Raw genomic sequence first — 15,206 nt, 5'->3', positions numbered from 1 at the left:
AGAGAGATAATTTAATTTGCCCAAACAAGGTCACACAGGGAGTCGGTGGTTGAGCCGGGAATCGAAACCCAAATCTCACAAGTCCCAGCCCAGCGCCTTCAGTCCCAGACAATCCTTCCCCTGTGTTTGCTTAGGGGATTGGCAACCAACGCTCTGGTATCCCCTCTGAAGGAATCGACTGACCACTTTCAGGGATCTCTGGCCTGGTCAACTGGGGATTCATTTCCCAGCATGGTTGCTACTGCTGCAAATTCCCCAGCGTAGACACCGTTTGTACCAGGTTAACAGCACTGACGGAAACTGTGCTGCATGGTGTAACCCATGTACAAATTAGGGGTCTGCATTAGTGCAGCTATCCCAGTGCCAGATATCTGCAATGTAGAGCATTTATTTGTCTACATTGTCTACACTGCATGCACTCACCTCCTACAGGGATGCCAAGCGAAACCCTAACGCTTAATGCTTATTCACACTGGCATCACCAAGCCAACGTTCAACCATGAACCCCCCAGTCCCTCTCCAGAGATACGCATTAGTTTCAGTTTTATAGCTAGGAAAGCTGAGGTACAGAAAGTGGGAAAGTCTTGCTCAAAGACAGAGGTAACTCAGGACATCCCAGCTCCGAGCTCTGGATGCTACAACAGGCTGCCTCTTGGCAAGCTGAGTAGCTACTCCTGACGCTGGAGCCATAAAATTATAGAAAATTCGGCCTGGAAGGGACCTCGAGAGGTCATCTAGTTCAGCCCCCTGCACAGAGGCAGGACCAAGAATACCTAGACCATCTCTGGCAGGTGTTTTTTTTAACCTGCTCTTCAAAACCTGCAGCCACGGGCATTCCACCACCTTCCTTTGGAAGCCTATTCCGGCATTTAACTAACCTTATAGTTGGAAAGATTCTCCTATTATCTAACCTAAATCTCCGTTGCTGCAGATTAAACCCATTACTTCTTGTCCAACCCGCAGTGGATATGGAGAACAATCGCACAGCTCTTACCATATTTGAAGACAGTTATCAAGTCCCTCCTCGATCGTCTTTGTCTCAACTGAACATGCCCAATTTTTTTTTTACCCTTTCCTCATAGATCAGGTTTTCTAAACCTGATATCATTTTTGTTGCTTTCCCTGTGGTCTCTCTCCAGTTTGTCCATATCTTGCCTGAAGTATGGCACCCGGAAGTGGACACAGTCCCCCAGCTGAGGCATTACCAGTACTAAACAGAGTGGGACAATTACCTCCCATCTCTTACACACAACACTCCTGTTAACACACACCAGAATGATATTGGCCTTTTTCAAAATCGCATCATATCGTTGGCTCAGATTCAATTTGTGATCCACTATAACCCCCAGATCCTTGTCAGCAGTACTGCCACCTAGGCAGTTATTCCCTATTTTGTCTCGGAGGAGACAGTCGTTGGCTGGAGCGTTGTGCCCTTTCTTTCCTCCTTTGTTGCTTCTCTGTCTCATGAGCACGTCTGTTCTCCTCAAAGTGATCAGTGGCATCACTGTGTTCTGTTCTGCGCTGTGCTGAGTCCTCCCAGTTTGTTGGGTTGATGCCTACCTTTTTAAGATGTACTTTCAGTAGGTCTTAAAAACTCATTCGCTGCCCTCCGCAAGCCCTTCTTCCCTGACTTAACTGAGAGAGGAGTACTTGCTTCAGGAGGTGAGCGTCAGGCATATATACACTGTGGCCAGCCCAGCTGAGTTATTTCATGACCTGTGCTTCTATACTGCTGATGTTGGCTGCAGAGAGAACGCTGATGTTAGTGCGTTGGTCTTCCCCGTTGATGCTGAGAATCTTCCTGAGGCAGAGTTGCTGGAACCACTCCAGCCGCTTGAGATGTCATCTGTAGGTTACCAGGTCTAACATCCATAGAGAAGGGTGGGGGTGACAACTGCCTTGTACACCAAGATATTGGTACCTTGATCCCTACCACTGAAGACTTGTTTGAGTAGTCTTCCAAAAGATGTACTGGCACAGTCGATCTTGTATTCAATGTCTGTGTCAATGCTGGCTGTTTGGGAGAGGTGGCTGCCAAGGTATGGCAAATAGTCCACATTTTCTAGAGGTTCTCTGCTGATGGTGATTTGTGGAGTATAAAGACTAGTTTGTGCAGGTGAGAGCTGGTAAAGTACCTTGGTTTCCCCACTGTTGAGAAAGAAAGAGATGCAGACTGTGATAGGCATCTGCAAAAAGATTTAGGGTGCTTTGCAGATCGGCCTTTGTGTGTTCAAGAATGACACAGTCATCTGCATACTGAAGGTCAGAGATGCCAATTTTTGAGATTTTAGATTTTGTTTGGAGACATCGAAGATTCAGGAGTTAGCCATCCATATGATACTCAATCCAGTTTCTGTCAGGAAGGCGGTCGCAAATGAGAATCAGGATCACAGCAAGGTAAATAGAGAAGAGGGTTGGAGCAATGACACAGCCCTGCTTGACACCAGTGCAAATGGTGAATGGTTCGGTCTCTGAGCTGTTGCACAAAATGGTGGCAGTCATCTCATCATGGAGTAGTCTGTTGATGGAAATGAATTTCTGTGGCCAAAACCTACACAGCACCGTCCATAGGGCATCATGATTGATAGAGTCAAAGGCCCTGGTTAGGTCGATGAATGCCATAAACAGTTCCTGGTGTTGCTCTCTGCACTTCTCCTGAATCTGTCGTGCTACAAAGATCATGTAAGTTGTGGCTCGGGATGGCCTGAAGCCACACTGTGATTCGGGGAGGAATTCCTCGGCAAGGGGATGGAGATAGGTTAGTAGGATCTGGGCAAGAATCTTCCCTGCAATTGAGAGGAGAGCAATACTGCTGTAGTTCCCACACAAAGATATGTCCCCTTTCTTGAATATTGTAACAATGTTGGCGTTCTTAAAGTCAGGTGGAATTTCTTTGCAGGTCCAGATTTTGTCAAGGAGTTAGCAAAGTCTGTGCTGGAGCATTGTTTCATCAGCTTTAAAAACTTCAGCTGCGATGCTGTCTGGGCCTGGTGCCTTGTGATTTTTTGTCTGGGTGATGGCATGCCAGACTTCCTCCGAAAGATGGGGGATCAGCAAGGTGTTCCATTGCTGAGCGTAGTGGAATAAACTCGATGGTGTCTTCAGAGACCGTGGATTCGCGGTTCAGTAGGCTCTCAAAGTGCTCCTTCCAGAGTTGTTTAATGGCTGCATTGTCCTTGAGAAGGGTGGAGCCATCCTGAGAATGTAAGGGGATTGGGCCTTTGGAGCTTGGCCCATATATAGCTTTTGTTGCTTGAAAGAAGCTTCTCAAGTCATCCTAGTCTATGAAACCCTAGATCTCAGAGGCCTTCTCTTGTCACCACTTGTCTTTGATGTCACGAAGCCGCCTTTGGACTTTGGCTTTAAGCAGGCGATAGGCCTCATGTTGTTTGTTAGAGGAATCATTTTGCCAGTTACAAAATGCACCTTATAGTCATTTCATCTAGACCACATTTCCCTAGTTTGCTACTGAGACTGTCATGTAGGCCTGTGTCAAAGGCCTTACTAAAAATCAAGATACGTCACATCTACTGCTTCTCCCCTATCTACTAGGCCAGTAACCCTAATCTGTTCTTGACAATTCCACGTTGGCTATTAATCATCACCCTATTATCCTCCAGGTGCTTACAAACTGATTAATAGTTTGTTCCAGTATCTTTCCAGGTATCCAAGTTTGGCTGACTCATCTATAATTCCCCAGGTCGTCTTTGTTCCCTTTTTGTTTTCCCTTCTTGAGTCCATTCACACCTCACCCCTACTCCATGAGTTCTGGAAGATAATTGCTAATGGCTCTGAGACTGTTCCTGAAATACCCTACTATGAACTTCATCAGGCCCTGCTGCCTCGAATATATCTAACTTTCCTAAATACTTTTTAACCTGCTATTTCCTTATTTTGGCTTGCGTTCCCTCCCCCTTGTTGCTAATATTAATTGTGTTAACTATCTGGTTACAATTACAATATACTTTTCTAGTGAAGACTGAAGCAAAATAGACATTAAACACCTCAGCCCTCTTGATATCGTCCGTTATTAGCTCTCCTTCCCTGCTAAGTAGAGAATCTATGCTTTCATCCACCTTTCTCTTGCTCCTAATGTATTTAAATAACCTCTTATTGCCTTTTATGCCCCTTGTTAAGCAGAACTCATTTTGTGCCTTAGCCTTTCTGATTTTGACCCTACATGCTTGTGCTATTCCTTTGTACTCCTCTTGGCAATTCATTCGTATTCCCACTTGTTGTAGAATTCCCATCTTGTACCGCCAGCCCAATACTCTATGATGCCACTGTAGTTACATGCACTTCTACAACATTGACAGAGCTGAGGGGTGGGGGAATTCAGGGCAGGAATGGCAGTAGAGGCTGCAAGTTAGGATTGAAGCAGCAGTGATGTGGGAGTGTGTAGACAGGGATGGAAGAGCAAGGAGTGCTGCTGGCTGAGGTTTAGCAGAGCAGTAGCACTTGTCTGCTCTATGCCTGGGTGACATTAGCACATCCTCACTTCCACAGAGGCTAAATTCCCAGGCTTCAGCCTTCCTAGGGAAGGCAGTGCTGGGTATACAGCTATGCTGGCCACCCTCCCCCTGCTGCAGAGGAACCAGGAGGACAAAGAAGAAGGAAAACAATCCCACAAAGCAGGATTAGGCACTAACACAAACAGGCCGCACTCTCAGGTTTCACTAAGTAAAGGACATTGGATGACTGAAACCAGAGCTGAGGATCAGGGAACTAGACCAGGGTCCAGATTTTCCTCAGTTCAGGGTTGAGATTTCCAGAATCAGGGACCTAACAGGAGGCACCTAAATCAGCAGACTGATTTACAGCAGTCACTGGGAGCTGCAGGGACACAGCACCTCTGAAAATTAGATCCTCCCCTTGCAAAAAGCCAGTGCAAAGACCCCATCCCACTTAAATCCATAATCTCTGAGCTGAGGCACAAAAGGGCACTTACGGGACTACCACAGTACAAATCAAAATACAACCAGGGGAGATGTAATCCTGTAGCACCCAGAGCGAGGGGAGGGATAAGATCCCAGCTCAGGTGCAAGATGCAGAGCAGGTAGGGTATGTAACCCATTGCACTAATACAGATTTAATAGGACCATCACAGCCCTGACCTTCGGCAAGTCTCTCCATTTCCCCTCCCACTTCACATCCACTAGATGGTTGGCTGTTTGGAGCAGGGACCATCCCCTAGAGGGTTCATCTACACTGCAATAAAAAAACCCAGAGTCTCAGAACCTAGGTCAACATGGGCTTGGGCTGTGAGGCTAAAAAATAGCAGCGTAGACGTTCTGGCTTGGGGTGAACCCTGGGCTCGGAAAACCCGCTGTAAGGGGTGGGTCCCAGATCCCGGGCTCCAGCCCAAGCCCAAACAAACACCTACCAGCGGCAGGTCTTTTATTGCAGTGCAGACTTACCTTATGTGAATGCACCACATCTAAAATGATGGGGCCACATCTCAGTTGCAGCCTCTAAACACCAATGGAATGTTATATATTTGTAAAGTGTTTTTAGCTCTCCAGAGGAAAAAGCACTAGATAAGAGCTGGAGGGTTGTGTATATACACCGCTCTAGCTCTTGCCTACCGATTTTCATCTGGAGATCTCAAAGCACTTTACACAAATGGTCAGTCTCATTATCCCCATCGTATAGATTGGGAAACCGAGGCACTGGAAGGGGAAGCAACTTGCCCACGGTCACCCAGCAGGCCTGCGGTAGAGCTGCGAACAGAACCCAGGTCTCCTGAGGCCCTATCCATCAGGCTGCAGAGAGAGGATGGGCGAGAGGGGAGGAGCAGAGCTGTCCTGTGAAAGGATCTTGACGTCCAGAATTACAGGTTTGAATGACAACCAAGAACAGGCCCCCACTGGCATGACCCTCCAGCCTTGGGAAATCAGTGCCTCTGGCATCTTCGCTGTACAATCAATACTTTACTTTCAGTGAAACAGGGGATGAGTGCGCCAAGCCCCCTGATTGACCTGCTGGCTCAGGGAGGTCTGCCCTGCCCCGTGCCAGAGCTAATATTAGTTTGTCTACTTAAAGATTCAATAGACTGCGGGGGAGGGAGTGACACTTCTTCCAGGGAACTTGGTTTCTATTTGCCTGTCTCCTCACCCTCCTCTTCAGTCTTGAAGCTTTGCTAAGTAAGGAAGATTTGTAAGGAAGAGGGAGGGAAAAGAAGAGCAAGAAATCCATGCTGCTGCTAAAACAAACGGGAGCAAGGGCTGTAGCTGGCATGGATCAAAGCTGCCATATGTCAGCTGAGACCATCTGGGGTGCAATGGAGGGAAAATGTCCCAACTATTAGCATAGTTAAGCACCAGAACAGGTTACCAACAGGAATGTGGAACCCCTGTCATTAGAGGTTTTTAAAATCAGGTTAGACAAACACCTGTCAGGGATTCTGTAGGCTTACTTGGCCTGCCTCAGCGCAGGGGACTGGACCAAATGACCTCTCAAGGTCCCATCTAGCCCTGCATTTCTATGATTTGATGACTGTCAAAGGCACAAAGGGCAGGTAGGTGCCCCATGATGCTACAGCCCTATTCCCCTAACACCTTGCATTAGAGCAGGGGTTGGCAACCCTTCTGAAGTGCTGTGCCGAGTCTTCATTTATTCACTCTAATTTAAGGTTTTGCGTGCCAGTAATACATGTTAATGTTTTTAGAAAGTCTCCTTTCTATAAGTCTATAATAGAAAACTAAACTATTGTTGTATGTAAAGTAAATAAGGTTTCAAAATGTTTTAAAAGCTTCATTTAAAATTAAATTAAAATGCAGAGCCCCCCCAGACCGGAACCGGGCAGCATGAGTACCACTGAAAAATCAGCTTGTGTGCTGCCTCTGGAACGCGTGCCATAGGTTGCCTACCCCCAAAGAGCTTAACATTGATTTGGCCTCACAACTCCCTCATGTGGAAGGAAAATCCCATTACCCCCATTTTACAGATGGGGGAAATGGAGGCCCAGAGCAGGGAAGCAACTTGCTCAAGGTCACCCAGCAAATCAGTGGCCAAGCCAGGATTAGAACTCAGGGGGTCCTGGCACCCAGCCCACTGCTGCGCCCAACAGACTATGGTCTGGTTTAGTAGAGGAAGGTGGGTGAGCATTATCTTCTCTCTATAGATGGGTTAGAGTAAAAGCTTTTTGGGACAGGGGCTGCCTCTCACCAAGAAGGGGAAGTGACCTGTCTGATGTCGCATACCCAACTCGGTGACTGAAACAGAGAACCCAGGAGTCTCATCTCTCAAATGGCTCTAATCACTACACATCACTCCCTTCATCTCTAGATCTCAAAGCACTTTACAGGGGAGGTCAGTATCCCTGTCTCCCCATTCAACGCACAGGGAAACAGACACAGAGACGGGAAGTGAGTTGTCCAAAGACCCCCAGCCGGCCAGTGGCAGAGTTGGGAATAGAACTCAGGGCTCCACGTCCCAGTCTAGTATCCTACATACCAGGCCACAGGGCCTCTCATCCTATGAACAACTATGTAAAGGGAGCTTTTCCAGAAGCATCAAAGGGATTTTTAGGTGCACAAGTGCCATTCAAAGTCAATACGACTTGGGTCCCTACCTCCCTGGGGTACTTTTGATCTCCTCCTTCCTTATTGCTTGGTTTGTTCACTAACCCGTACAGCTCATCAGAAGTATTTTAGTTTTTAATGAACACTGTGTGAGATTCCCTAGATCGCTAACATAATTTTTTTTTTTTTTAAAAAGCTACTTACAAAATATATTTAAAGAAAGAGCCTCTGCGGGGGGAAGGGAAATCAATCCCTCAGTTACTCTTCTGCCAATCCCTTTAGCTCAGGGGAGTGCAAGGATTAACGAGTGCTGCGGTCCATTTTAGGGATGGGATGACTAAAGCAGCATCATTAAGTCAGTTAATATGCTTTTCAGCTCATTTTTCATTTATAGATTCATAGATTCTAAGATTGTGATCATCTAGTCTGGCCCCCTGAATAGCACAGGCCCAAGAACTGCCCCGAATTAATTCCCATTTGAACAAGGCTTGGGGTGTTTTTAAAAGATAAACATCTAACCATTGAATGGCTCTGGTCCATTCCAATTGTCCCACTACCACACCTGGCTGATAAGACATTTCCAAAAGTTTGGGCAGCAAATGGTTCAGGCACCAGACAGGAACTCGCAAGACCCAAGTCCAATTGTCAGCCCAAGTCACTTAGCCTCTCTTACCTCAGAAATAACTATCCTTTTTCCTTTAGAAGAGAAACTTTCTCCCACCTTTGTCTAAGGAATTCAGGCCAAGGACTTTGTCGCACTACAGGCATGTTGGGTTGGTTTAGAGTTTGGGTGTGTTTAGTCTGCAGAAGACTGGGGGGGGGGGGAACAGTCTAAGTACACAAAAGGTTGTTAGAAGGAGGAAATAGAAAAATATATTCTTAACTTCTGAGGATAGGACAAGAAGCAACTAACTTAAATTGTAGCAAGGGCGATTTAGGTTGGACATTGGAAAAACTTCCTGTCAGGGTAATTAAGCACTGGAATAAATTCCCTAGGGAGGTTGCGGAATCTCCATCACTGGATATTTTTATGAGCAGGTTAGACAAACACCTGTCAGCGATGGTCTAGATAATATTGAGTCCTGCCTTGAGTACAGGGGACTGGACTAAAAGACCTCTTGAGGTCCCTTCCAGTCCTGTGATTCTATGTATAGTACCGATCACAATGGGGTCCTGATCCAGTTGGGGCTTCTAGGGGCTGTTATGATGCAAATAATAAAATAGGAGAATTATGACTGCTTCACATCAGCACATGGTCATAAGCACAAAACCACAGAACTCAGATGCTTGGACTGGCTACCTAAACTAGTCTACAAAAAAACCTCCATCCTATGCTAATCAAGAATAAACCGATTGATAAACTCATTGCCAAAATAGCATCCTCATTGTTGCTTCAGTGTGTCACAGCAGCACATTGAGACCCTGATCAAGGCCCTGTCACACTGGGCATTGCACAGACTGTGTGAGGACCACACCCTGCCTGTAAAGAACCCCCAATCTAAACAGACCAGACAGACAAGGACTGATCATCATCCCTGTTTTACAGCGTAAAGCCCCGATCCTACCAGCACTTATGCACGTTTAATTTTACCTCCATGAGTCACCGTTAGGCACATAAGAAGCATTTGCAGGATCAGGGCCTAACAAACAAAAACTAGGCAGACAGACAATGGGTGGGAATGGAAAAGAGAGGCCCAGAAAAGGCAATCACAAGGTCAAACAGGAAATCAGTGGCAGAGCTGGGAAGAAAACCAAGGTCTCCCAAGTCTCAGGGGTTGGTGCCCTACCCACTAGACCAGGGGTCCCCAACCTTTTTGGGTCCAGGGACCGGTTTCGTTTGCCGGACCCTCCGCAGGCATGCCTGCGGGAGGTCCAGCTGAGCCGCGGGACGAGCGGTCCCTCCGCATGCGTTCCTGCTTGCGGTCCGCGGCTCCCGGGGCTCAGCTGGAGCTTCCGCAGGCACACCTGCGGGAGGTCCACCGGCTCCAGCTGAGCCCCGGGAGCAGCGGACCTCCCGCAGGCACGACTGCGAAGGGAGCGCTCGTCCCGCGGCTCAGCTGGACCTCCCGCAGGCATGCCTGCGGAAGCTCCACTGGGTCGGTTCGCGGCCCAGTTTCTAAGAGGCCGCGGACCGGTACCGGGCCGCGGACCGGGGGTTGGGGACCCCTGCACTAGACCACAAAGCCACTCTGATGGAGAACTGTGCAGCTCACTGGCTGATGAGCTAGAGAGAGCCAGACCATTAAGAAAAGAGATTTTTGGCAGTCAAAGAATGTAAGCAACTAACTGAGCAGAGAGCTGGATTCAGAGATCTAAACAGAGGCAGACACGCAGCTGCAGGCTATGAAAAAGCTTATCAGCTGCATCTGGAATTTACTCAAGTAGTTTGGGTTTTGTTTAACTAATTCCATGATATTTTTTTTTAATTTAAAAGAAAAAATGAATGAATGAGATTATGTGCTTGTGATCCCCAAAACCAGGGAAATCTGTAGCATTGGCAGTGATGCTCCTCAGAGTTAAAGGGACATCATCAATTTAAGATTAGTCTCCAAATGTAGGGTTAGCAGGTTTGTTGTTTTTTTTAAAGTGGCATTATTATTTACACAGCACCAGAAGGCATCTCATGTGCTCTGCAGTATTAAGATGCCAACACCTCTGCCCTCACTTGAAGGCATCCTGATTTAAGTAGACAACCATACAGATAAGAGATCAGGGTGGGGTTACAATGGAGCAGTGATTAAGCAGTGGAGTTTGTTTCATTACCTCCACAATTTCCATTTTTTTTTTAAATATACATACATAAAAATACACACATGGTTTTTTCAGTTATTTGGAGAAGGCTTTCAGAAGGTTAGAAGGGAGAAATATGATTTATTTGCAAAGAAGTGTTGCCTATTCTTGCCATTTGAATCATGAGTCTTGTGATAATTGTTGTTAAAAAAGCCCCTGGTCCTGTAGTCAGGAGGTTACATGAGAATCTATCACTTCTAGCCCTTGTGGTTGCAGAAAAAAGCTTGAAAACATGACCCCGAATGGCAAAACAAAAACAAAATACACCACACACACCACAGAAGGCAAATAAACAGAACCCAACAGTGCAGCCTACTGGGTAGGTCACCGGACTGGAACTCAGGAGACTTTGTTCTAGTCCTGGCTATGCCACTGATTTGCTGGGTGACTCAGGCAAGTCACTACCCAGCTGTGTGCCTCAGTTTCCCTGTCTGTATAATGATACCTCCTTTGCAAAGCACTCTGAAATCTAAGTGTTGAGTTCTGTTTATTTGCCTCCCGATTTCATTTCATATTTTTTAAAACACATTCATGGGACTATTCATAACAGTAAAAAGTTTAGTTTGTGTGTAAGGGTTTATAGGATCAGGGCCTTGAGTGCTTTTGAAAAACCACACATGGATTTCTGGGTATCTTCAGAAAATCCAACCAAACAGCTGTCTAAGGGGCATGAGAACCAGAAAGTGAAAGTAACTAAAAACAAAAGTGAAACAGACCAGCCTATGTAAACATACACACATGGAGCAGTAGTGATGACAGGTCAATACTCTTAAAATTCTTTCAACCCATCTGACATCCTATAGTTTCTGAGTGACAGATAAGGATTTATTGAGAATAGAGTATTTTTGTCTTCATAGTTAACACATTACATCTGGGCAACTTCTGCTTTGCTACTGCTGGCTTAAAAATAACAAAGCCACGATTTTCAAAAGCAATGAGTCATTTTGTGGGACCGAACTCAAAGCGCTCTAAAAGGGGTTTGAATTTCAAAGAGTCTCAAGTACCTGCCTTAGCCACAATGGAGCTATGACAGTTTACACCAGCTGAGGATCTGGCCCAAGGTGTTTCAAGTTGGGCACACAAAAACAGAAGCATCACAAAAAAAAATCACCAGCCATTTGGGGAGGAGGAGAGGAAAAGGGGGAAATCTACACTCAAAAATAGATAGCTCATAAGAAACTCTCCACTGATGTGAATAATTAACCTGAAGGAGTTGAGTCTGGATTGTCCAGCACTTCAAATCACAGAGCTAGGGAAGGGGGAGGGAAAATGCCTGGATTAACAATGTTTGGCTAACTGGGTGTTCAGGAATAGCTCACAACTCCCCCGCCAATCTTGCAATCTGACCTCTCCACGCAAATCCCAGCCCAAAAATGTGGTTCCACATGGGTGCAGGGAACCATCTGCTCAACAGAGACCAAAAGATCAGGTCAAAGCACAAGCAAGAGACAGAAGTGGTAATAATACTACATCCTACATTTGCATCAGACTGAAAGCTCTTTGTGGCAGAAAACACTTCTTTAAATTATCTCTGCGAAGTGCCAGGTGCTGCATGTGCCCCCACAAGATTCTGCTCACTCAGCCAAGTTGTTATATTTTTTTTAAGGGGGAATATTTATAATTCCAGTTATGATGACAGAGGAAAGAGTAAATCAAGCATCATTTTCCACTGAGAGCCTTGCAAGATTTGCTGTATAAATAATGCTCCTTGGAATTAATCCATCTAGATGGGAATGGAGAGGAGGGTTGTTTTGGGATGAACTTGGAATCAGAAACTTTTGCTTTTAAAGTGTTTTGGTTTGCTCAGCGCCAGGGTTGTCAGCTGAAGCCACCATGAACAAGGCCAAAGATTCAGGCTCCCCAGTAAATATAAACTAGAACTAGGATGACCCTGGTTAAAACAAGATTAGAGGCGAGACCTTTATCTCAAAGGTAGAAACATACCCCCTTTAACACAGCTATCAACACGCCTCCTTTGACCAGAAATTCACTGACTTATTTCTGTACAGAGTAGGCTAATTTTAAAAGGTGCCCAAGAATTACATTATAGCATCAAGCAGGTTACACATTCTACCTTATAGACTAACAGATGTATTGGAGCATAAGCTTTCGTGGGTGAATACTCACTTTGTCAGACGAAGTGAGTATTCACCCACGAAAGCTTATGCTCCAATACATCTGTTAGTCTATAAGGTGCCACAGGACTGTTGCTTTTTACAGATCCAGACTAACACGGCTACCCCTCTGATACTTGACATTCTACCTTATGGTCCTTAGCTGGCCCCCATTATTGTAGTATCTGAGCCCCTCACAATCTTTACCATATTTATCCTCCCAAACCTTCTGTGAGGAAGGATCACCCCCATTTTACAGTTGGGGACCCTCAGGCACAGATGAACTAAGGCCCAGATGCTCAAATGTATTTAGGCTTTTAACTTACCTTGATTTCCTAAGTGACATGCCCAAGATTACAGAGGAAGTCTGCGGCAGGGCAGGGAATTAAACCGATCTCCCAAGTCACAGATTAGTGTCCTGACTATGGGGCCATCTTTTCTCTCAAGTTATTCCTAGATTGTTAAATTATTTCCTGATCTTGTGCCATAAGGAAAGTTATTGCAGATTCTGACTGTCCCGTTTCGTGCAATCAGAGTCAACAAGGGTTCTGACACACTGGGCTCCTGTCCCCTTTCTTCCCTCCCCCCACCCAAAAAATATGGTAATTGAGAACCTGTATTGCTGAATCAATGAACATTACAAACAGAGTCTTTCGTTCTGTTTAAGAGAGCCCAGAGATCCGGCTATCTTACTTTGGAAGGCAGCCTCATATTCTGTATAATGAAACCTATTTTACTGAATGCTAGAATGTACTCACAGATGAAGCATGGGGCTGAGAGCCAGGAATTTCCCTGGCGTCTAACTTGCTGTGTGGTCTTTCTTGAGCCACATAAAAGTGGGGTTTTCAGAGTACCCCAGGAGAGTTAGGAGCCCAGATGCTATTAAATTTGCATTTTTCCATCCCCTTAAGCCCCATAAAAGTCCACGTCCTCTCTGATTCAATCCCCCCGAAACATGGGGTGTCTGAAGAGGAACATTTATCCAGAACTTAATGCATGATATGGAATCTTTTCCACAGACTACAATCCGCTTTGACTCAGACCCGTTAACTGGCAAGTCACAGTATGGCTCCTGGAATTCAGAAAGTGGGAAGTCAGCAGCCCAGGAGCTTAAAAAAAATAAAGAGACTCGGCAGAGATATGTGCTGTTTAACATCTGAAGAGTCAAAACAAGATAAACTCCGGTAATTGAGGCCTCGGAAAACATGCTCCCTGCAAACCTTCCCAGTTACACTAAGCGTTCTGCAAAATCGTGTGCTTTGGAAAGGTCTCAAACTCACCACAGTGACAAGATTGAGGGCTGGACAGGGCAGGGCAGGGCAGGGCAGGTCCCCCCCACACACACAGGAAGCAAATGAATAAAATCTTTATAAACGTCGAAAGCATGTACCCCAAATGTAGGGAGTACGGTGGGGAAGAGACGGTAGAATACTTGGGAAATAATTATATCGCACAAACCGCATCGTCCAAACTCCATAAGGCACTACCCACCACGCGGGGGGAAGGGAGGGGAGCTACTTTATCAACAGTGGGATAACAGCGGCTCCTCCAACTTACTTTCGGTGCATGATCCACCCAGCCCGTTGCACTGCCTCATGTTAAGAAGAGCGTGAACGGCCTTCCACACCCCGCGGGCTCAGAAGTGGCGCTGGCCGGCCCACGTAACCCCGCCAGGCTCCCAGCTTTTGCCTTGCAAACGCCTCCAGCCTCTCCGCTTTTTGCAAACGGGAGAGCCGATGGATCCCCCCCTCCCCCTCCTCGGCAAACAAACTTTGCAAAACCCACCCCGCCAAAGTGAAGACCAGGGCGTGGAAGAGATAAAGGAGAAGGGCAGGAGGAGGGGGGGGGGAATTAACGCTTTCTTTGACCGTTTCAAGCCCAGGCGCCATCAAAGGCAATAGGCGGAGAGGGACCGACTGCAAAATGACTCCCCTCCCCCCCCCGGTGAATCAGTTTCTTGTAAATCTTCAGGGGGGTGGACACTGGCCGAAATGCACCAAAGCCCGTTTGAATCCATGAGTCACGGCAAGGGAGGGGGGCGGGGGAGAGCGGCAGAAACCACCCCCCCATTTTAAAAGTTACTTCCACACACAGAGGAGAGGGAGAAATCGAGAACTCCCCAGCCCCCCCCCTATCGAAGGGGGGGCTCCCCAGCCCCCCTTGCACGCGCCCCCTAGCGGGGGCCCGTTGTTTTCCTCTCCCTCTCTCGGGCCGCTGGGGCGGGGAGCAGCAGCCGCCTGGCGAGACCCCACCCTGCAGCCAACGCTCGGCCAAAGCCGCAAGTCGCTTCCCCTCAGGCGGCGCTGCCAGCCAACCGCCCCCCCCCGACACTCACCTGTGGAAGAGCTGGAGGGGGAGCGGGCTCCCTGCGGCCTCTCGCCTGCGCCTCTCTGTCCAACTCCCGCCCCTGCCAGGCGCCGGGCAACGCGCGCCCTGCCCAAGTGACGTGCCCCGCCGCCGCCGCCGCCGCCCGCCGCGCGAGAGCCTGGTCAAGCCCCAGCAGTCGACCGCGGAGAAACGGATCGGCCGCGCGAGGCCTCAGCAGCCGCCGCCGCCGGGAGCAAGGGCGGGGCCGTTGGGGAGGGGCGGCTCCGGCCAGAGGCCACGCCCCACACTGCCGCCGGCGCGCGGCCGCTCCTCGGGGGGCGGGGCTCGCGGGGCTGGAGGAAGCAGGCTGAGGCGGGAGAGGGGACGGGGGGGGGATACATGGATAGACGCGGGGATCAACTGATAACAGGGATCGATAAATCAGTATCGGGATCAATAGAGACAGAGAAAG

At 47.6% G+C, this 15,206-nt stretch overlaps 1 protein-coding gene across 2 annotated transcripts in view; it reads right to left on the bottom strand.

Annotated features, from left to right (window-relative positions):
* The window catches only part of CERS2 (ceramide synthase 2), a 52,873-nt gene extending 37,972 nt beyond the window's left edge, over window positions 1-14,901 (bottom strand). Inside the window, exon 1 of one of the 2 annotated variants that reach the window (XM_044991606.1) lies at window positions 14,763-14,901. Coding sequence is in view for 1 of the 2 variants with exons in the window: in XM_044991605.1 (XP_044847540.1) it covers window positions 13,985-13,995 (11 nt within the window). In the remaining variant the exon portion in view is untranslated. Of the gene's footprint in view, window positions 1-13,984; window positions 14,106-14,762 lie in introns of those variants that run through there. The other variant, XM_044991605.1, reaches the window with a different exon arrangement.
* Window positions 14,902-15,206: the final 305 nt, after the last annotated feature.

The sequence above is a fragment of the Mauremys mutica genome, chromosome 17, assembly GCF_020497125.1.
Source record: "Mauremys mutica isolate MM-2020 ecotype Southern chromosome 17, ASM2049712v1, whole genome shotgun sequence".
Taxonomy (NCBI): domain Eukaryota; kingdom Metazoa; phylum Chordata; order Testudines; family Geoemydidae; genus Mauremys; species Mauremys mutica.
Note: the sequence above shows the minus strand (reverse complement) of the source record. Positions and strands in the feature narration are given on the sequence as shown.